At 36.3% G+C, this 23214-nt stretch overlaps 1 protein-coding gene across 1 annotated transcript in view; it reads right to left on the bottom strand.

The window, feature by feature from the left end:
* Positions 1-3434: 3434 nt before the first annotated feature.
* The window catches only part of Liprin-beta (liprin-beta), a 154472-nt gene continuing 134692 nt past the window's right edge, over positions 3435-23214 (bottom strand). The window contains exons 15-17 of the mRNA XM_068226107.1: positions 18842-18907; positions 15201-15290; positions 3435-7977 (exon numbers count right to left, since the gene is read on the bottom strand). Coding sequence (XP_068082208.1) covers positions 15255-15290; positions 18842-18907 — 102 coding nt within the window. The 3' untranslated portion in view covers positions 3435-7977; positions 15201-15254. The remainder of the gene's footprint in view (positions 7978-15200; positions 15291-18841; positions 18908-23214) is intronic.

Raw genomic sequence — 23214 nt, 5'->3', positions numbered from 1 at the left:
GGCTCGGCTATTGGAGAAACGAATACATAGTCTAGTTTATATTAATAGCCGCTAGATGTCAGTTGTCTTCTGTTTTGCTTGGTAACCATCATATGTTTAAAATGGCTACTCCACAGCAGAAATCATTTTGTGTTCTTGAGTTTGCGGAGTGCAATTCCGTGATTACAGTGCAAAGACGTTTCAGGTTTAGGTACCAAATTGATCCTCCGAATGGGTGGAACATTCGCATATGGTATCGACAGTTTGTAGATACATGATGTGTATGTAAAGGAAAGAGTTCTGGCCGCCCTCGTGTTCCTGAAGAAAATGTTGCACGAATTGAAACTGCTTTCCAACGTAGTCCTTCAAAATCAACTCGTCGTTCCAGTCAGGAGTTACAACTGCCTACAACAACAATTTTGAGATATCGGTTGGTTATTAAGCCGTACAAGTTACAGCTGTTACGAGCTCTGCGTCCTGATGACAAACGCAAACGTGTGGCATTTTGTAACGAGATTCTTGATGCTATTGACAATGATAACACTTTCACACAACGCATAGTGTTCAGTGATGAAGCGACTTTCCATGTTAGTGGTCAGGTGAACAAACACAATGTTCGAATTTGGGGCCTACAGAATCCACATGCAGTCATTGAACACGTACGAGATTCACCCAAAGTCATTGTGTTTTGTGCGATATCCTGATCATCTGTTTATGGCGCACTCTTCTTTAATGGAAACACGGTTAACGGTCAGCAGTATCTCGCTATGTTACAAAACTGGTTGTTTCCAAGACTGCACGAAGACAAGTGTGTGAATATCAGAATGAAACTCTACCGAACCATTGGATTGGTCGTCAAGGAGCTGGCGACTTAGCATGTCTCAGCTGGGCTCCACAGTCACCGGATTTGACACCCTGTGACTTCTTCCTGTGGGTTTTTGTTAAAGACAGTGTTTATGTACCACCACTCCCACAGAACCTGGAAGAGTTGAAGAACCGGATCCATACTGCCATAACATCAGTGACGAAGGACATGCTTGCCCGAGTACTGGAGGAATTTGAGTATAGATGTGATATTGTTCATGTCGCTGATGGAGGACATATTGAACATCTGTAATCTGAACTTGAGAGGTTCATAAATATGTGTGTAAAGTTTCATTTTCGTATGTCTTACAGTTTAATAAATATATACATTTGAAATACAGTACGTATATTCTTTTTGAAACACCCTATACTATGCTCAGAATTTCACATTCTTCCCCCATCCTCCCACTGAAAGACTAGGGACACCTTGGTCCTCAACCGTGAGTACATATAATTGATATAGCATGAGAATTTCCTGGGTGTTATTGCCAGTTCAAAACTGATACAGTCGAGGAGTGGGTGAAGTCCTTTTGGGCATTCTACGAATGTTTTATTGTGGGGAGGGGGATCTCTTTTCCAAATACAATGTCCAGTGTACAGAATTAAATAAAAATAATAGAATTACAAGAAAAGTAACAATAAATATGGGGAAAATTACCTGAAAGTACTGTATTTGAAGATTGGCCAGAAGTTGGGTTGTGCCTACTTGTAGTTCAATTCAATTCATCGATCCCTTTCCATGAACAAGTCAAGTTTTGATAAATCCACTACTGCATAGCCACAGTAATTCTTCTTATTCTTATTCTTAAAGTGACTTTATTGTGGCGAAGTTAGGGCTCCTGGCCCTTTCTTACACTTAACCACTGCATGTATATAAATGAGTACTATTTTACAGTATAATTTTTACAATTATTTCAACAATTTGCATTTTAATATAAACTAAGGGTACAAAAACTGAAATGACCTAATTTAGACATATTAAATCTTTACAACCTAAAGTATAAACTAACTAAAGTATCACTAACTAAACTAACTAAAATAAGTGAAGTATAAAGTGCAACACGTTACAATAAACAACCATATTCTGTATACCATGATACATTAAAATGTCTTTCGAAACCTCCATGTGATTTTGTGTTCAAGTCTTAATTCAGGAGATGGTCTGCCATTTGAAATAATAATACTTTTCTCACTAAATGTACCAGATCCTAAGGAACAGTTTTAAAGGCTCTCTAATAACTCAGCCACATTCTTAGGAGAATACTTCACCAGTCAATTTAGAAGCCATGCTTGGGGAGCATAGGGGAAAGAAGAAAACCACCGTTTGCCTTAGTGTCCAACCGGCAAATATTGCACAAACAAGCAGAACACACTCTCACTATGGCACTCAAGGTCACTGACACCCAGATTGGGCAAATTTGGCATTGAAGTGCTGGACGTAACATGTGGCGTAAATTGGAAACATCGGAGACCTTTTGTGTATGTACTATGTATCAGTTCAATTCTTCGGCGCTAGATGGCAGACATACATTTTCTGACATGTGTTATAGGAATCTGGTTGATTTAGATTGTTGATAGTAAATACAAAGAAATAATAATAATGGCATGTGGCCTCCGGAGAGGCCTGGTGCAGGTCTTTTGAGTTGACTCCTGATACGTGCCCTGCAAATGGGGCCCTACCTATGGTGATGGCACACACACCCAGCCCTTGAGAAATCGAAATTAACCAATGAAGGTATAAATTAGCCGACCCCACCGGCAATCGAACCCGGGGCCAGCGCGCTAACCATTTAGCCACGGAGCCAGAGAATGCAAATTATATAATAAGGAACAAACAGATTAGAGTAGATGTTGGATGTAGTAGTTACGTAGAAATGAAAAGGTTAGCACAGGATAGGGTGGCATGGACAACTGCATCAAACCAGGCTATGGACTGATGACCCAAACACAATAAGGAATATACCTAATTTCTATTTTTCTGTATGTTGCCAGCGGCAACACCGGCAATGTAGACGTCACATCCCTGGTGGAAACGATTTCTGTTAAGAGTGTAATTGTGATATAGTGAACTCCTGTTAATTTGAACTCCAAGCAGAATCAGACAAAGAACTGAAGTATCCAAAATTCAAATTAACCAAAAATTACTATTTTAATGAAAATATAGTACAATACTGTATAAATACATAAAATTTAATAAATGTCAAAATCCTCAACCTGGTCAGGAACTGAACATGGGGCCCCTTGAAGCAAAGGCCTGCATGGTAACCATTCAGCCACAGAGCCAGACAATCTAATGTATAAGATTGTGCAAACACCCAGTTCTCAAAACAGAGGAAATAATCAATCAAGGTTAAAATACTTGCCCCAATTGGGAATCGAACCCTGGACCCTTTGGACCAAAGGCCTACAAGCTAACCAGTTAGCCACAGAGTTGAACTGTTTTTCCTATTAGATATTCTTATCCAAGTTATGTATGTCTTCATCTGTCACTTGTATGTTCCTTTATATTACTTAACTGTTATGTTTAATTCAATTATATACAATCCGGATATATGGAATAGAAAAACAGGGTGTAAAAACAAAACATCATGGGCACTCACATCTTTTATTGATAACTGATTACATGTGTTGAAATTGTGTTCTGCTCAAATAATGAATGAGCATATGATCTTAATAACAGAAACTTTGACATTTACATTCAACTTTCAATAAATATTCCATATAGAAATATATTTCTTCTCAAGAGTGCTGGTGGTAACAGTGCTCAACAAACAAGGGCTTTTGTCGCTACCTCCCATGACCCGCCCTACACAGAACACAATCACTGAAGTGGTGAACAATTTCACGTAACAAATATCATATTAAGTTTGTGCTGTTCAGCTTATAACACAAAGTAAAGAATGAACATTTATAATGGGAAATTTTTCAGTCAAAGATAAATTCACAGCAAAAATGGTATTAGAATCACAGAGCTGAAACAAAGCAGATTTACATATAGGACTGGCCATGGTAAGAATTCAACAAGATAAGTCATAACACTTCTCTAATAACAAGTAGCTATCTTATTCCTCCTTAACCAGCAGATCATAAGCATAAAAACCATGCTTCTTTACACACATTTCCTTTTAAGGTCAAGAACAATATTACACTTCTCTTGTCAAAGTGACAGTTTTAATCAGTTCATAGAGAATTCAGTGATGGTAGTCTCATCATGACACTTGTTACTCAACTACTGATTCAAATATTACAATTTCATTTTAGTTTACTTTCATTCCATGAAAAACATCAGTATGAAAGCTTTAAAGAATAAATCCTTAATTTAATTACACGTTAAAAAAGACTGAAGTAACAATATAATACAGGTTAAAAAAAAAGAAAGAACTTCCACAAAATGTGTGGCAAATGCACATTATGTAACATGAAAAATCTGGTAACTGAAACTAATGTCCTGATCATAAGGCTGATCTTGTACAAATCATATCTAATCGACAAAACATAACAGAGGCACATAGGTATGAACAACAATTATGCCAGAGGTCCTCAAGAGAACCGTCTAGCCATGGTACATAATTATATACAGGGTTGGGAAATTAAGGGAACAACAATACAATTTGCGGATCAATCATCATGAACGAACATCAACGTCTTTTTACGTACACATAATTCACTCATATTTTACCTTAGAGAATGAGTAGTAAATAAGGTTAGAACACAAATATATTACACTCATAATGAAAGCTTGCCAGCCAGCATCAAAAGGCAAAGTTGTGTTGTTTCATTAAAAATCTAAGTGCAGGGGTATTATGTAGGGGGTTTACTTTCTGGTTCATCTTGTATATCCAGACCGACTTCTCATAAATGGAATACAGTAATACAATATACATCTCAATGCAAATATTCCTATAACCAGTGCATCAAACTAAAGTCATTATTTGCAGCAAAAGAAAAATATTTCCTTCATCCTTACGTAATTTCATTTGAAAAAATTATCAGCTTGGATTCCTCAAACTATTCCATTCAAGAAACATACTTAAGCTCTTTAGGCTTTTTCAACCGTGAAATTACCAGTGTTTCGCCCCAGTGTAGCAGTGGGCTCATCAGTTAGATTGCTACACTTTTCCAAGGCACTGTCTCAATGGCGCACTAGCTGCCAGCATCTTGGAAAGGTGAAGCAATCCAACTGATGAGCCTACTGCTACAATGGGGCGAAATGCTGGTAATTTCACGACTGAAAAAGCCTAAAGAGCTTAAATATGTTTTTAATACTTGCAATCGATGAAAATAAATTACATGGTCACCTTCCAGGATCCTTATTTTTTATATTCCATTCAAGTTATGATAATAGTGCAGAATCAAGATATCAGAGAAGAGCAAACTTAATATTCTGGTCACTTTCAGTTGCCTTTGTTTCAGCAGGTCATTGAAATATAAGAGCTATAATATATTTCATTTACAGTTCCTATTTACATTTTACAAATTACTTTCTTTGTGTGTCAAAACGATGATGGTCATGATTTCTGTCATATAAAAGGAATGTAATAAACCAATGTCCCAAGAGTATTATTGCCACATTAACTCACATAATTTACACCATAACAGAGTTCCACAAGCTGTTAATTTTTCAAAATTAAAAGTTAAAAATTAAAAGTTGTGCAAGCAACTTCTTCCTAAAAACTATATTCATCGGAAAGAAACATGGCTTTGCATAATTTTAATGACTCTATTAACAATAAACATACATTTAAAATGAACTCTGAATGAATTTATCACATAGGTCCAGGTGTATTTCAGGGTACAGATGCCAAAAAGCATCCCTCGTATTTTGAGACCCTAACACTCCTACTCTGTATCCATGCTGAACTCTTGTGTATGAAACACTGACAGAGTGAATACTGTGTACCAAATTATTCACAGGTACAAAGCAGTGGGGTAGAAGTTTCTAGTGTCCAAATACAATAAGAAATACTAGCAGAAGTTAAACAGTGGCAAGTTTCCAAAAGTGGAAAATCTGCTGTATCATATTAAATCATCATGTAGTAATGGATATACAATTTCTTGCTGTATGCCATATTTTCAAAGATGCTGAACAGTTGCCGCACATCAATAAGAAAAGAATTCTGCCATTATCATATTACACAAAAACATGAATGTATCTGATTCATGTCTTTAATTTTGTGTAAAGTATGACTGTAGTATCATACTTTGAATTGGGCATAAGTGTTCAGATCAGATTTCCATATATAATTATTTTTTCTTTTTAGATACCAGTAGACTGAGTCACTCAGCCTGGCAATTCTTGATGACAGTTGCCGTCTATATTAATGGTGTTGAACCTGTTTGTTATCTTAAGCGATTCTTCCAGGTACAGAGGATTGATTGGTAGATATTTTACAATTTACTGGGTGTGTATATAAATCATTTACATAGCATGAACACAGCAAGAAACTATCCGACTCAAAGAACTGATTTTTCATATGATTGTTTTAGAATGTGGTAGGAAATTTTATGAGGTAGGGAAGGAGGATCACAATATAATAAACCAAGTCATCCATGGCATCATATATATTGTATGATTGATCATGCATAGCACGAATCTGTTAATTATTTCTCTACTATTTTGAAGCATTTTCTTAATTGCGTTTCTATCCTTTAATCCCATTTCCTGATACAGGGTTGGAAATGAAGCGAGATGAAATTATATGGCATGTTTTTACAACTGAATGCCCTTTCTGATGCCAACCTCAGTTGAGGAGCTAATTAATATGAAATGAGTGATGGTGAAAGAAATTGGGTACGGAGGTGGAAGGCGGTGGCTTATGAACAGGAACTGTTCCAGCATTTGCCTGGGAGTGAAAATGGAAAACCACAGAAAAACATTCTCAGGACAGCCAACAGCCGGGTTCGAACCCACTCAGCCTCCCGAATGCAGAGCTTGGCCCAATAGACGCAGCGTGTGCAGCCACTCCACTCAGTGAAGCATTTTCTTAATTAAGTTCGTGAAATGGAAAATCTTGAAAAGAAGATGAGAGAACCAAGCTCAAGGTCAGCACTAATGTAGTTTAAGCTGAGATTTAGGCCGGATGTTCTTTCTGATGCCAACCCTATGTGGAGGAATGTATTCACTATTGTGTGTTTCTGTGGTGATGACCACAAACACTCTGTTCCTGCACCAGAGAAATTAGCTATACACAGTTAAAACCCTCGACCCAGCCAGGAATCGAACCAAGGGCCCTCTGAACCAAAGTCAAACATACTGACCATTCAGCCAAGGAGCCTGACTTATTGAACTATCTGATAATTTTATCTTTTTAATGTCTTTCTGAATTACATGATAATATTATTTAATTAGTTTGTCCGACTCCTTGGCTGAATCGTCAACACTGAGGCCTTTGGTTCAGAGGGCCCCAGGTTCGATTTCCGGCTGGGTCGGGGATTTTAATTGCATCTGATTAATTCTTCTAGCTCAAGGACTGGGTGTTTGTGTTTGTTCCAACACTCCCCTCTTCATATTATATTCATACAACATATCACACTATCAACCACAACACAAACACAGAATAATCATTATGCCCCTCTATATAGGGTTGGCGTCAGGAAGGGCATCCGGCCGTGAAACAGGGCCAAATCCACACGTACAACACAGTTCGCATCTGCGACCCCACAGTTGTGGGATATGTAGAAGAAGAAGAAGAAGAAGAAGAAATGATTTAATTAGTTTCTCTAAATATAAATCAGTTTAAAGCAAAATGCAAATTTTCTGTATTCAGCAAATAATTGATGAAGACATAAGTTACAGACTTTCAAAGGAAGTGCTTTTAAGTTTGTTCATATACAGTATATATATAATGTGATCCTAAAAATATTTCTCTCTGCAAACAATGTAACTACTAGAAACTAAGTGAGTGGCTGTGCAGTTTGACTCACGTAGTTGTCGCTTACATTTGGGAGATAGTAGGTTTGAACCCCACTGTCAGCAGCCCTGAAGATGGTTTTCCATGAGTTCCCATTTTCACACCAGACAAAGGCTGGGGATGTACCTCGATCAACGCCACGGTTGCTTCCTTTGTCCTCCTAGCCGTTTCCTATCCCATCGTCACCATAAGACCTACCAGTGTCAGTGCGATGTAAAGCAAACTGTAATTGTAAACAGAACTGGAAATAGAAACAGGTAATTTATCTACAATTTTTTTTAAATTGCAAGTTTTACATGGTTTGTATGTATGTATGTATGTATGTATGTATGTATGTATGTATGTATGTATGTATGTATGTATGTATGTATGTATGTATGTATGTATGTATGTATGTATGTATGTATGCATCAGAGTAAAATGCGGGAAAGTATTAGTACTCCACATTATAGATTAATACTGGAGATTTTCCTGCAATAAAATTTTCAAATTTCTCCACAAGAAGTTTATGGTTTCCTTACTTGAAGAGCAAGAGACGAATATTAATTATACTTTGGCATATGTACTACTGTGCAGGAGAGGTTTCCTAGCTCATTCAACAACATGCATGCTTTCTTTTTACAGGTTGGTCAATAAGGTACTTGGTCCCATAGGTAGTATGGTGTTCTGGGAGGAAAAAACTTCACATACACACATGCACGTGAAAGGAAAGACTTCAATGGTTTGTTAAACTGGGTACCTCAAAGTAGAAAGGTGCAAAATACCAAAATTATGAAAAACAAGGTTTTTTACACAGAAAGATGCTACATGTCCAGGAGAAAGATGTATGAATGGTGCTAGATATGGGAAACACAAGGTATTTCAGTTGATAACATCTTCTCACCATGTGACTCTGATTTTGCTGTGATTGAGTAACAGAACTAAGCGTCAAAATCTTTCATTCCCAGAGATCTGTGTAGAATCGTAAAAGACGCTAACATCTGGAAGCCACTGATTTCAGATTTCCTTAACATCCAAGACCTGCTGGTTACCATTAAGAAGCTGAATAACTCTACACCATGTTGAATTCAATATGATGTCAATAATGTAGGCAATGTTACTTTGAAACATGCATATAATGACGCTGAAGTAGGGAATACTATTATGGCACTGAAAGTAAGTCAAACAGGACTAATGCGGTCTGCATTGTTGAATGTTCAAAACTACCTTGGATAATCGCTGCAGAAAAGAAGAGGGATCTACTGGTAATGATTCCTTAGCTACCAAATGATAAGCATAGACAATTCTGTGAGAACACAGTACCTCAAAAGAAGAAACACACATGATGGACTTAGCACTATTGAACTGTAACAATCACCGGACTTACCTCTTTTCAAATATATGCCACAATTACAAACGGGTCTAAACAAAGAGCAACTCTATATACCTATGTTATTAATGCATAACTTATGTACATGTACTGTTGTCTACCAATAACATAAAGTGAACCCAACCTGTGTAAAAGTATTCTTCTAGTAACATATTCCTACATTACCTCAAATGTTTAATTTTGGCACTTTGCACTTTTAACTTTGAGTTATCCAATTACTGTATGTATGTTCAGTCCAGAAAATGAAAATATATGTTAGATTGTGACAAAACTGACCAATCAGTATAAAAACAATTTTATAATGATCTACTAATTCTAAAATGGAACAGAATTACACTTTCAAAATTCTGTTTTGTTAAAACTTCTATTTCTAGTGCCAAAAACAAGAGACTAGAAAGGAGAGCTTAAGGAATAAGAAATGATTGATCTAATTAGCTTTATCACAAAACTTCCTGTACATGCTTGTTGACATATTAGACTGACTAGGTCATTACCCAGCTTTTTGGGAATTATACATATGGAATTAAACAGTTTAGGCTTTCACGGCTGGGTCTCGATGAGTATACTATTTTCCATGCTGTAAGCCAGGGTCAACTTAGGTGTGAAGTTCCAACGATTCACCAGAAACTGTGTCCAGAATTCTCAAGAGGGTCCGCTTTATCTGAAGGTCAGTAATGAAACTTCGGAGAGAGCAGACCACTTACAAATGTCAGAAACAGCTCTGTTGTTTACCTTTCTACCTCACTAACTAGCTTGTACTAGCAACTGATATGGAGAAGAATTACTTCTGCTTCTTTTTGTTACTTTTTACAATTTATTTACAAACAAGTCACATTATTGGTGGACCTGTGGAGAGACCTACAAAGAGAGTGGATCACTTGAAAATGCCAGGTGCAGTTTATGGTGAAACTTGGGAGCTAATAACCCAATTCAACCACAGACTACAAACCCAGAATTTTTTTTTTTTTAAATATTCATATACAATACAGAACTTCTTCAAGAATTGGAACTTGGCAAATAACCTTAATGTCACAGTCAATAATTTATGCCACTGGCACATATGTACGGGGCAATGTGAAATAAGGAATAAGAAAAACTATTAGTTACTTTCCAGTCTCGAGAAACACAAGTTACCCGAATTCTCTTTATAATGAAACCTTAAAATTTATCAACAGTAAGTTTATGGGTTCTTACTTCAAGTGCAGAACTAAAGTATTTATTACGGTTTAGCATATGTACCATCATACAGGAGAGGTTCCGTAACTCATTCAACAACATGCACACACTCTTCCTAAAGACTGGTCAACAAGGTAATATTTTGGTCCCATAGGTAGTATGGTGTTTTGAGGGCAAGGAAAAAAAACTACACACATATAAAGGGAAAAATTTCAAGCTCAAATACCAGAAAGTATCGTCCTCTCTTCTGCCTTAAAATATAATCATAGTATTGTCGAGCACTCACGGCATAGTGCTATCCACCTGTTCTAGGAAACAGTTTGCTATGATTACAAGAAGGAATATTTACATTATTATTATTTTCATGTGTGCAGCTCTGTTATTTGCCTTTCTGCCTCACCAACTGGCTTGTACGAAAAACTGTTTTAGAGAAGAATTAATTCGATTTCTATTTCTTACTTATTACAATTTATGTATAAACATGTCACATTATAAAAGCTAAAAGAGAATATTTAGTTACAAGCTCTTGCCACGTGAAAACTTTTCTCTAATTGGACTAAATTCTAACAACAAATCTTATCTTCTATGTGCTTTCTTTCTGGAAGCTGAATAGCACATTTACTAATTAGTTTTGTAGAGAGATCAAGGTAATATTGAATATTATGTAGGCAACAAAATGTTTCCACTCAAGGGTTTTGCTTCAGCCTATTAGCAATCCATTAAATATTTCACTATCAGGCCTATCTGGTGAAGAAACCTTAAAGGGTAAGAAAACACAACACTCATACGGCAAGCTTCATGACACTAGCTACAAAAATTTGAAATAATAGTTGGATAACATAATTACCATTACTGTATTTTAAAAAATCAATACAATTAACAGCTGTATGCTTTCACTTCCACTTAGACATAATGGTAACTGATGCTTCTGATTCCACCGATGATACACCAGATACACGAACTGCCTCCTTTCAGGCTATGAACAAGAATACTTATTACTAAACAAAACCTTATAAAAAAACCATTTAGGGAGGGCAGGGGTGTTATCACCTTTACACAATGCCACAAGCTGATTATCTAGCAGGACACCAGAACTGGGTCTATAAATTTTGGACTTCCATTCTTTTAAGCACTACACAAAATAGTATAAGGAATGAGACAACGTTGATTTTAAAATTGGCCATCTTTAAAAGATTAGATCATCTCATAAATGCATTACAATTTCTAAAATCTCTGGTCACAAAACAGTCAAAATTTTCACATAATATTTAAATGTAAAGGGAATTCTTGTTAAAACCTTTTCTTCCATAACTGAATGATAGTTGTAGTTTAACACATTTTTCCTTAATACGGTAACCAATGTATTAATACTTTTCTAAAGCCATTTACAAAATATTAAACTGTACGCAAACCATTTCACAGATAGATAGTTGAAAGCATATAATAACTGTCAGATAATATGCAAATTACAAGTAATTGATTTTGTTATTGACATCAATGACTGTATATATAACACTGCATTTTTAATACATATAGCTATAAAGGAGTATAACAACAAAAGAGACAAGAAAACCTGTCCTACATTGCCTTTGTCCAGAGTCAGCTTTTTGTCCATAGAAACCTTAGAAGTGGGCAAAATTTATTTGTATAAGTTCATTCAAAAATAGGTTCAAAGAAGCCTTCTTAGGTACTAAAGCAACCCACCTACCATATGAATTAATTATATAGAGAAGAAATCTGGCCAAGTACGACACACATACTTGTGGGGGGGACAAAAAAAGTAATCCAAAACTTCCTTCCTTTATGAATGAGAATAATAAAGGCAATCTCCTAAAGATAAAGGCATGCTAGGTGAGTTAAAGATCTGGAGCTTAACAGATACAGAAATATATAAACACTTTGTCTTTTAAAAACTTATAAGAAGCATTTAAGGTAAGACTTTAAAAAATAAATCATTGAGCATGACAGGTCATATTTTGTTTCTGCAGAAGCCAGTGGAAGCTAAATTTTGCTTTGGTCTGTGCTAGTGGCCCAGACAATAAAAGTACTGATCTTCTGAGCCCAAGTTGGCAGGTTACTTATTAAAATAATGAGTCAGCATAGATGAGAATTTTCAATACATATCAAAACTAAAATATGTAACTTTTTTCTAAGCATTAATACTGATTATTCGTAAGTTTCCCAGTGCACATATCTACCATAAAAGCCTGGTACTAACTGACATAATAACTTCTATACCTGGCAAGAATTATCTGGGTTGTCCCGTTTTACACTATTTTTGTCATCATCAGTCTCATCACTTGACACAGTGTTTGGCTGCTACATCAGTCTCTACCTTGCACATTAAATGTTTACCTCTTATCTACTTTCTTTAGAGGGATGAGTAAAAAGTTAAGATCTTCTTGAAAATAAGTACGATGGCAATGGTTAACAAGATGGCAACAAATGGCATGATGTAGGCATTATAATTCCCCTCATCTTAATTTCAGCAACAAAGGAGTTAATAAGAACACCTTTATCACAACACATCACAAAACAATCGCAAACCATTTCAACTTGGCAATTTACATGGATCACTACGCAACATAAGGTAACTAATTTCCTATTAGAGAAACAAAGTGGAAAGAATCTCTTAAGCTCCAAAAATTAACCATGGAAACAGAGCTAAGGCCTCCATCTTCTACTGTATTTCCTTTCCCCGTAATGCAAACAAGGTTGAGGTGGTCGGCATCACTCCCAGAAATAACATTTTATCATTTGAATTAAAATACACACACTGCTATTTTCATTTTCTGAGATACCTGTATATGTGAAATAATAATACTGAAAACTTCACTCCTGTCGTTCAGGTCAATTCACTGTTGGATCAAGTAAACACCGCAAGATCAAATATCAACAAACATCATCAGCACTTTACATCTTAAGATAAAATTGTTCAAGTACTACAATGGTGACCATCGAGAGAGAACTGCTCACCATGAGGTTTAACTTGTTCAGTACAGACATAGAACATACATCTGCAAGAAGAGGCTAATTCTAACACATGGGGGTGTCTATGTACTGAAGTGATATCCAAGAAGTATCCAATGTCACAAGTCAGCCAAACATGCTCTATCTGACCAATGCTCAAGTTGTAACCATTACTAGACTGTAAATTTAGTGTTTAGTGTTCCCATTGATTTATGGAATACAGATCCCCAAAAAAAGAAAAGAAATGCTTAGGTAGTTGCCAAAAATATATTAATGAATTTAGAGTACCAGTATTGAATCCAAAAATAATATTCATTTTACAAAATTTGTTCTCACTCTTAATATAATGCCTGTCTTCCAAACTATGCTGTACTGCAGTAACAATATGTAATTGTTGACACAGACAGTAGTGTCTGGTTTGCTACATTATTCTTTAAAATCATTTTCATCCAATGTACATTATAAACAGTTTTACAAACACCATGGAAGATGCTAAGCAGACCCAGCCAGCAGCTGGAAGCTGCATATGATGATGATGATGATGATGATGATGATGATGGTGGTGGTGGAAGATGCTGAAGCTTCAGTCTGAGGTAGTGTCTCAGTCATTCAGAAGTTTCAGTACTCTACAGATAATCTTTGTGATTTTAATAAGAGGCTAAAGGTAAGCATTCACCAGGCTAAAAATATGTTGAAAGAAAGTTAAGACAGATAGATTTATGACTGAATCAGCTTAAGTTGTCTTCTGGTTTCTGTATTGAGGCATCATTATGATTATTCAGCACTATTAAGTACTTTTTGTGTTTACTTTTTTATGATTTGAGGCAATTTTCTAGCAATTTCTGAGTTTATTTTGCCTGATCATTAATTGTTACTTGCAATTTTCATATTTTTCAAGGAAGTATCCATTAGCTCAAAGATTAGTGCAAATCTAAAATAAAAAAAAAAAAAAATTTAAAAAAAAACTGCCATATTCACAAATAACATCATAAAGTTACATCAAAATTAGCAGTAAAATAAGTGTTGAACAGCATTTTCAATGCAGCAGCACTCAGACTACAGCACAGAGACTGGAGGTTAGTTACCGACAGCATCACAACATGATTGAATTTACTAACTCATTGGTTACTCCTTCACGACAAGCTATTACACCGATCAGAACAAAAGTCTTTCTGTACCTATACACATACAATATACATATTTTCCACTGTTCATACTTATATTTAATGTCTCTATTTGTGCATTGTTATGCTTACTGACTATTCATCAAAAGTTTTGCTTTTGAGCCATAAATCACATATTCATTTTATTTTTTTGGCTTCTCTTACTTTGTGCACTAAGTGAATGTAAGTCCTACTGGATCAGGAAATTTCTCTTCATTGGTTTCCACTGTTCTATACATTTTCTTAAAAATAAACAACCTTGTGGTCTAAATCTTCAAATAATCACAGTAATTATTATCATCATTATGTAATTCATTTCACACATAAAGTTTATCTATGTCTTCCACAATTCAGACTGAACCGAAAAAAATATTAAAGTTAAAATAATAATATCAAAATATTCCATTGTTGAAAAATTGAGAATTCCTAGAGAGGAACAGTGAGACACACCAGAAGCACAAAATACTGCTGCTTAACGATATCACATCCACATTTGGGCCACTTTCCTTCAAAAACCTATCTCCAGAAATTTGTACTATTTTTCTTCTCATACTATTATTTTCACTTAGCTTCAAACTCTCATCATGAACATTTCATAGCTGAATTAAGCCATGTGGAAGTAGCAATTTGCCTAAATACATAATATGTGAAACTGTTCTATTTCCTCATCGCATGAGTTCTCATATAAAACTTGTATATTCTGGTAGTAAATGACAAAGTAATATTAAAATTTTAAAAATACATTTATCATAAAATGCTAGTTCTCACAGTTTCTCCAGAGGCAGTCTTCTTTGGAGGTTTTGGAAGTGAAGTTATCCAGATTTACACATTACTAGTTCGTTCTGGAAGAGGAGACTCCTGGCAAAAAAAAAAAAAAAAAAAAAAAAAAAAAAAAAAAAAAAAAAAAAAATTACCGGTATATTAAAATATTACCATTTTTGAAAAACATCCATTATCATAAAAATAAACCAATAGCATACTATAGAGTCATATAGATATCGATCTAACTGAAATGTTACTCCCAGCAACAAACCCATCTTCCCTCCACTGGACAATGTATTGTGGACTGTGAAACCTGGCTGGGCTTTCGTACTTGTCTAATTCTCGGGAAAGTCGTGAACAAAGGCCTAGCCCACTTTTGTAGCCAAGTCTGGGCCAAGTAGCCAACACTACACTGGAAAGCTACACCATTCATGGACCCTATATTCAAATCGTATAAACTTGATTATAGCTATCCTATATGTGTTTGTTTTTCCCCCTAGGATTTTCTATTTACTCTAAGTAAAATGTTGGGATAGAAACTTATTTAAATTCCAAGGCACTATTCTAATCCTTGATCCAAAGAATAGAGGGGTTTGGTATAAGAAACAAGCAAGACCACTTTTAGTCCAAACTTACAACATTCTTTTTATACTATGATCACACAGTGTGTTATTCCAGTATGTATGAGAAACAGACTTGCTGGGCTTACCTGATTGAGATAAATTCAATAAATTTCCAATTTCTTTGAAATCATTTAAGAAAAGGGTAGGAAAACAACAGATAGGGAATCTGCCACCTGGGCAACTGCCCTAAATGCAGATCAGTATTGACTGTTTGAGAACTGATTGAGATAACCTCAGTAGCGGCGATTAGGGAGGGTGAGGGGGAGCAGCCCCCCCCCTGCACCAATTTGTGGAGGAAAAATTATATTTTTATTCCATTTTAGCCGGCTAAAACTAGGAATTATTTAAAAGAGCAATTTGTACACGCCCTGTTGTCTTATCGCCTAATTCTTTCCTTTATTTTCTTTAATTATTAACAAGATTATATGCGGAAATACGTAGGAAATGTCGTTCATCGCGGCTAACCGATTTGTATAGCGCCACAGCAAGTAATGGAGACTTTGCATGTGCTGTGAGGAAGGGTAGCAGGGGTATATCTTTCTGCCAAAGTCATGGACACTGAGGTTTGACTCACCCGCTTGCCGCGGGTTAGTGTTAGCGTGTAGTCAAATACTAAATAATTTTTAATTATATAATCATGTCGCACTTCTATTTAATTGTAATACGTGTGTAATATTGTTCCTTTGGAGAAAGTTTTATTGTATAGTATTGAACCAAAATCTCAGAAAACTATTATAACCGCACTTAAACTGGTAAACTGTCAACCTTTACCTCTCTGTTGGAATTCACTCAGAGAGCATCAAAAGGTTACTATTTTGTAGCTTTTTTCATCAGTTTTTATGTATATACAGTACACTCCCCTCTCCGGCCGCTATATCCCACAAGCCCAGATACGTTTTGTTGTCTGTACATCCCCCTCCTCCCCACAACTTCCAATTCCCAATCACCACTACTGGATAACCTTATTAGCCAACAGATGCCGTTGTTATATTTTGAGAAAGAATCAGATTAGCCCTTTATTGAGTATATAGAGTTAATTTTGGTAGTACATAACTTTATTGCAACATGTGAAGCCAATTACGTATGCCAAAATGTGGATTTTGCTAACACATGATTCTGATATGTAACTGGACTAAGACAGGAAAGCATGCAGTTGCCATTGTTGTTATAAAAGTAATGGATGAAATTATGAAGGAGACAAAGAAAATCAGGAAGGAAACCAGAGGAGAAAATTTTTCTGACCGAATGGAGAGGAATAAAGCGAGATGGTTTGGGATGTGTTAAGACAAGTGAGGAGGGAAAGATACTGAAGTGGATGATGGAGGCTAAGACTGAAAGAAGGAGAACGAGAGGTAGACCCAGGCTAAGGTTGTTGGACTTGATCAAGAATAGCATAATAAGGAGAGACATAGATTGGAACACAGTTGAGGAACAACAATGGTTGTTAAACAGGGGAAGATGGAAAGGTGTCATTAACATCCTAACTTGCCTGGAACTGATAAAGGAACAGAAATACACTGATGATGATGATGATGATGATAGTGATGATGAATTGCACCATCAGCACCCCTGAAGATACCAGTAGTTTTCGGTGCTTTCCTATTTTCACACAAGGCAAATGCTGGGGCTGTACCTTAATTAAGACCAGCATTAAAAAACTTCCCCATTCAAGCCCTATGCTATCCCATCATCCCTGAAATCCTATAGGAGTTGGTGTGATGATGATGATGATGATGATGATAATTGTACCGGGGGTACACCTTCTCCGTCCGGTTGAACTGCGCGCCTTCCTGAATGCCATCTGTGCTGTGAATTCTAAACTATGTAACTGGAGATACTTGGACCTTTCATCTTCAGATGTCTCTACTATCAGCCTATGTGCCCCCTCTGGTGGGAATACGGTCTAAGGGAAATTTCAAATTTCTATATTTGTAAACCTTAAGTGTTTGTAGATTGTTTTTTATGTGTTGAGGTTGTCAGCACTACTATAGCTTCCTTCTTCCTTAAGTTATTAACCAATCAGGAACTTTTGTATATTTTCTCTAGCCAATTAAAATTGGGGGTGTGTACAGGCACTCTGCATAGCTCAAGAGAGTTCTGGAACTTTCCCCTCTGAGCTGCTATAAAAGCTGGGCGCTTTAGGGCCATATTGTCATAGCTTCGGTCTAGTGTGTGTACGGTGCTATAGGAGGCAGGGGCAGCCTTGCTGTCGTCAGAAGGCCCAACAACTTAAGGTAATGGCAGACATCTTTTAACATGTGATAGCTCCAGACAGTTAACTTGAGTGGAAGGTTTCAAACTTCTCTCATTAATTTAAAATTCTAAAATCTGTTTAAATGTAAATTTTTGGCAAGTCTGAGGACCTTATTCAAATCCCTGCTGGGAAACATGTAATTCAGGGAATAAAGTGTGTTCACCCTTTATTATTTCCCACTTAACTCACACACCACAAACAACACTACCCTCCAGTACAATAAAATACATGCTATCCCATACATGGCAAATGGCGCCCACTCTCATCGCAAAAAAAAGCAAATTGTAAAAGATAAAAACATAAAATGAATAATGTGCCATTGGCGTAGCAAGGACTAGGACGTCCTGTTCTATCTGTTCAACGTACAAATTGGCAATTACTGGAGAGAGATATGACCCCATCGCAGCGTCTACTATTCATTCATAAGTTTCTCACTAAAACAGTAATACGGACATTGAGACATTCATTGGTTAGTGTTGTCTGGCAATTTCTTGTGTACTAGATGGTGATTTTCACCCAACTGAATCATACCTGTCCCTCTATACTTCTCAGTACATGATCTAAATAAAGTATGAATCAAATGTTTTTCCAATAAAAATGAACCACTTTCCAGAATTCTGGCAACATTTGTACTTGTGTTAAAGCCTTGGCAATGTGAACCTGGACAATTAAAAACATTCTTATGAAAAACAGCCAGTATTGAATTTTACAAAGTACTGCTTTCTCTTCTCGTCTGTTTCTCAAGGATGTTCCAAATATATAATACTCACCGCACTGCAAGAATCAGTTTCCTGAGAGACAGCCCCGGCTTTTGGTGCTTTGCTCAAAGATGAAGTCTGTTAGTAAAGAAAGAAAAATTTTCTTTAGTTGTAACTGAAACACAGCCTTTACAACATAGCTACAACACACAAGCTCCTACGATTTCTGTTCCCATACCACTATCCATCACAATTACAGTGTGTAACAAAGCAACAGGTTAGACAGGCTATGAAAGTAGCAACTCAAATCTGTCTTGGATGATATGTGAAATGTGAGTTTTACAACATTAGACAAAGCAAATAAAAGTACACATCAGAGGAAAGCTTTGCATATCATCATAAATGTGTTACTAGCTTGTCATTTTTTCTGACTAGCTTAACAACCTTTTTTTTTTTTTTAAGACGGAAGCCATACGTTTCAGTGTCGACTCAGTTAAAATGTAAACTCAAAAGTTTTCCAGTCTACTGAACACATAGTCCTAATTTCAATATAAATATTACACTATAACATACCTGTAAAAAGAACACTAGTGTGTATTTATTCCTTATTTAATAACATGTTGCAATTTTTACAGGTATGTTATAGTGTAATATTTATACCAGTTTTTAAATTCTAGCTGTCTAATTGCCAGCCAATGAGATGTTCAGCTATGGTGCTCTACTAATATTGCACAACATGCTACTAATTATACAGCTTACTGAACATATAGGGAATGGAAGTACAAATGGCAATTAGTTTCCCCCCCCAAAAAAAGGCCAAGAGATTCCAAGCTTATTATCTAGTAATCTTTCTAATGGAACTACTATTTCCTACATAAGATTGATCATGCGAGTGTTCACCAGTTCCTGCAACCTAATCGAGGGATGAAATAATGCTACTATACTAAGGGTATATTTCACAAACCAAGCTTGTAGTTTTACACGACTGTTGATATTGTGATCATAACCATTGGGATCTACTGTTTTATATGGAATCCAAAACACAATGACATGACTTTTTATTTAAAAATCCCATTTGACGTGTTTATTTATCACTGTTGCAAGCAATACTGAGATTATAAGCTACAGATTGCTTCTTGGCTGAATGGTCAGCATAGTGCTCTCCGTTTTAGAGGGCCCGGGCTCGATTCCCGGCCGGGTCAGAGATTTGAACCTTAACGGTTAACTCCCTTGGCTTGGGGACTGGGTATTTGTACTGTCCCCAACATCCCTGCAACTCACACACCACAAACAACACTACCCTCCAGTATAATAAAATGCAGTTTCCTATACATGGCAAATGGCATCCACCCTCGTCAGAGGGTCTGCCTTACGAGGGCTGCACCTGGTGAGAAATAGCCACACACAATAGTTATAGAGAGAGATTCCTTTTCCTTAACAGGAATATCTCAGAGAAGATGAAAATGATGATGATGATGATGATGATGAAGATGAAGTTTAAAGGGCCTAACATCTAGGTCATCGGGCCCTCTCTGAGAAGCCATAGCCAAGCTACAATAATAAATCTGATCAATTGAAAAGCACAACAATTTTAGGTTTCAGGCTCATATTCAATGGGTAGGTGAATTTAAGTTAACTTTCAATAGCAATAATCCCTACACATAAATAAATAATACAATAGCTCTGTCCTTTACATGCCCTCATGAATTAGTCATTGACTGAATGTCTATTGTCATGGTAACTGGGGAAAAGTTTGAAAAGTTGGTCTTCGTTGTTCCTTACCCTTTGCTCATAGACATTGTAATGCTTTCTTTTACCAAGCAACACAAACCATTTTCAATAGAGCATGACCATCTTGCTCATGGACATCTGTTACCAGCAAAACAAATTACTTCAACAACGTTAGAGATGACTTCAATTGAATGTATTCTGCTAAAGTAGTGATGATATTTATAGAGAGTGCAGGCTTCCCTGCCTCCTTCCAAAATATCCTGCTGTGTAAGGAAACAAAGAGTAATAACTGTTCTACTGTATCAATATGCCACAACCAATGTGCCATTCACTTACTCACTCCAAGAAATCCACTTGCTACAAGAGATATTTGTGTGTTTATATTCTCACTCTACCGCTGCACTGATTAAAATATGAAGCTGCTTGTTTTGAGTACATTCTTTCCTACAAAGAAACCCCTGCAATGCAACAGCCCAATACAGCCTTGGCCTGCCAAGACAATGCTACCCAGTCAGATGGCCTGGAGATATTGAAGGGCCATGTGGTCAGCGCAACAACCACCTCAGCTGTATTGCTTGGCTTTCTCGACTGGGTATGCTGTTATCCACATGTTACAAAGCACAGAAGCCTACCATAAATCCAAATATCAGAGGGTGATGAATGAAATCCCCAACCCCTCATTATATCCTGTAGCAATGTCCCCATTTTCTACTTTGCTGAAAAGTGCCCTTACATCACAAGTACATTAAATATGAAGTACTGTAGAGAATACATCCAATGAGTCATTGGTAAACTGAAATAACTGTTGGCAAGCATCTGTAATTTTAGACACAATATTTATGATCAACATCTTTACATATAACACCACCACCACCACCCACCACAATCACAAAAATGGGAATAAAACATATTATAGAGCCATGTGGGAGATACGAAGTTAAAGTTTTCATAATTATACATTTTGATTTTGTTAGCAGCATTCACACAAAAATAATATCTGTAAGTTGCCAAGCTCTCAACAAAATGGAATTAGTTAGCACAGAAAGACAATAGAACAAAATATTTGCCATTTAAGTCAGATCAGTTAAGTAATACACAGAAGAGTACAGTGGCTGGTTTATATGTAACTCAGTTCTGAGAAATTCTGTTTTATACAGAAATTTCTGCAGGTCCCATCAAAACATAACCTAAAAACATGTTAATTTAACCTCATTTGTATGTAACCCATTTATATGTAATTTGGTGTTGTACGTACTAATTTTCGTGAAATGCAGTTGATTTGTACGTAACAAAGAAAAATAATGCCACAGACATATGCATTTGCTTTTATCGAAACACATGCGAGTCAGAAATGTGACACATTAAGAGACAGCATTGCTATCAGTAGGATTTTAGCTGCAGATATTGGAGGGGCAGACTGGTGTAACAAAGATCAAGGAAAGTGATCGCACAGCTTTTATTTAAAAGAGACATATTACGAGATAGATGGCTGTTCGTGGAAAACACTTAATTTGCATGTAAGGGAGTTAGAATAATCTACCGCTGTCTGTCAACATGGCACTGGTCAAGAGCATGGAGTGGTTACAAACAACAACAACAACAACAACTTTAACGACAGGGAAGACAACTTGAATCTTCGAACACCCAAACTCAGTGATGCACTAAATGCAACGGTTGTGGGTAGGGGTTACATAAGAGCAAGAAGTTGTAGTGAAAAAGCTGTTGATATGCTAATAAGTTTGCAAAATGAGGAGTATACACTTAATGCTCAATAACTAAAACAAGACAAAATTAATTTTAAACCAGGGTCAAGGTCAAAATGAATCTTTGCCTGTAATGTTCCCACTGTTTTTTTTTTTTTTTTTTTTTGAAAGTTCTGCATATGTTGGCATACTGCACAATACTCTGGTATAATTTTTCTAACTAACTTTGAGCACTAAATAATTTGTGGCATTTTTGACAGTGACAATAATATTGTGTGAGTTTCCTTGCTTAAGTGAGGAGGAGTTTAAGAAGAAAATTTCTGATTAATATTAAAAGTAAAAGTTTAGTACACTGTGATGTTTCACTGTCAATGTACTTATTAACGATGATGTAATCGTGATATATTAAAATAATCATAAGTACAAATGATGTTAACTTTTATCTCTGAAATAACTGTATTTAATCTTATTCCTGAAATAGATAAAATTATTCTAATAATTATATGACAAAATATGCAAACCTAATTTGTAAGTAATTCTTAGTTATATGTAAGTCTGCCTGGTGGTCATGATCGTTAAGATATCAAGTCTATAGGGTCTGACACCGTGGTTAGCCGGTTCGAGTCCAGTTGACCGGGTAAAAATGTATCACCATCGGAATGTTGGCCAGCAGGGAAGGAGAGGTGGTGGTATACAATTTCTAATTACTAGAATGCATGCCCAAAGCCTGGATACAATTCTAAACCTCTCCGCAGAGTTCATATCGAGTGAGGGCATATGACGCAGTTGATGGTGATTTGCCTGTCGGATGGCAACGTAAAGCTTTGAGCAGACCTTGATGTTATTTGACAGGAGTAAGCTAAGTGCTGACACAGGGTTTCACCCTCTCCCTACATCATCATCATCATCATTCTCATCATCGTCATCCTCATCATTCATCGAGGCACGCAGGTTGCCCATGTGCGTTGAATAGAAAGACCTACACCAGGCGAACCAAACATGTCCTCAGAC

Source organism: Anabrus simplex, chromosome 2 (genome assembly GCF_040414725.1).
Source record: "Anabrus simplex isolate iqAnaSimp1 chromosome 2, ASM4041472v1, whole genome shotgun sequence".
Taxonomy (NCBI): domain Eukaryota; kingdom Metazoa; phylum Arthropoda; class Insecta; order Orthoptera; family Tettigoniidae; genus Anabrus; species Anabrus simplex.
This window is presented reverse-complemented; position numbering and strand designations above follow the sequence as displayed.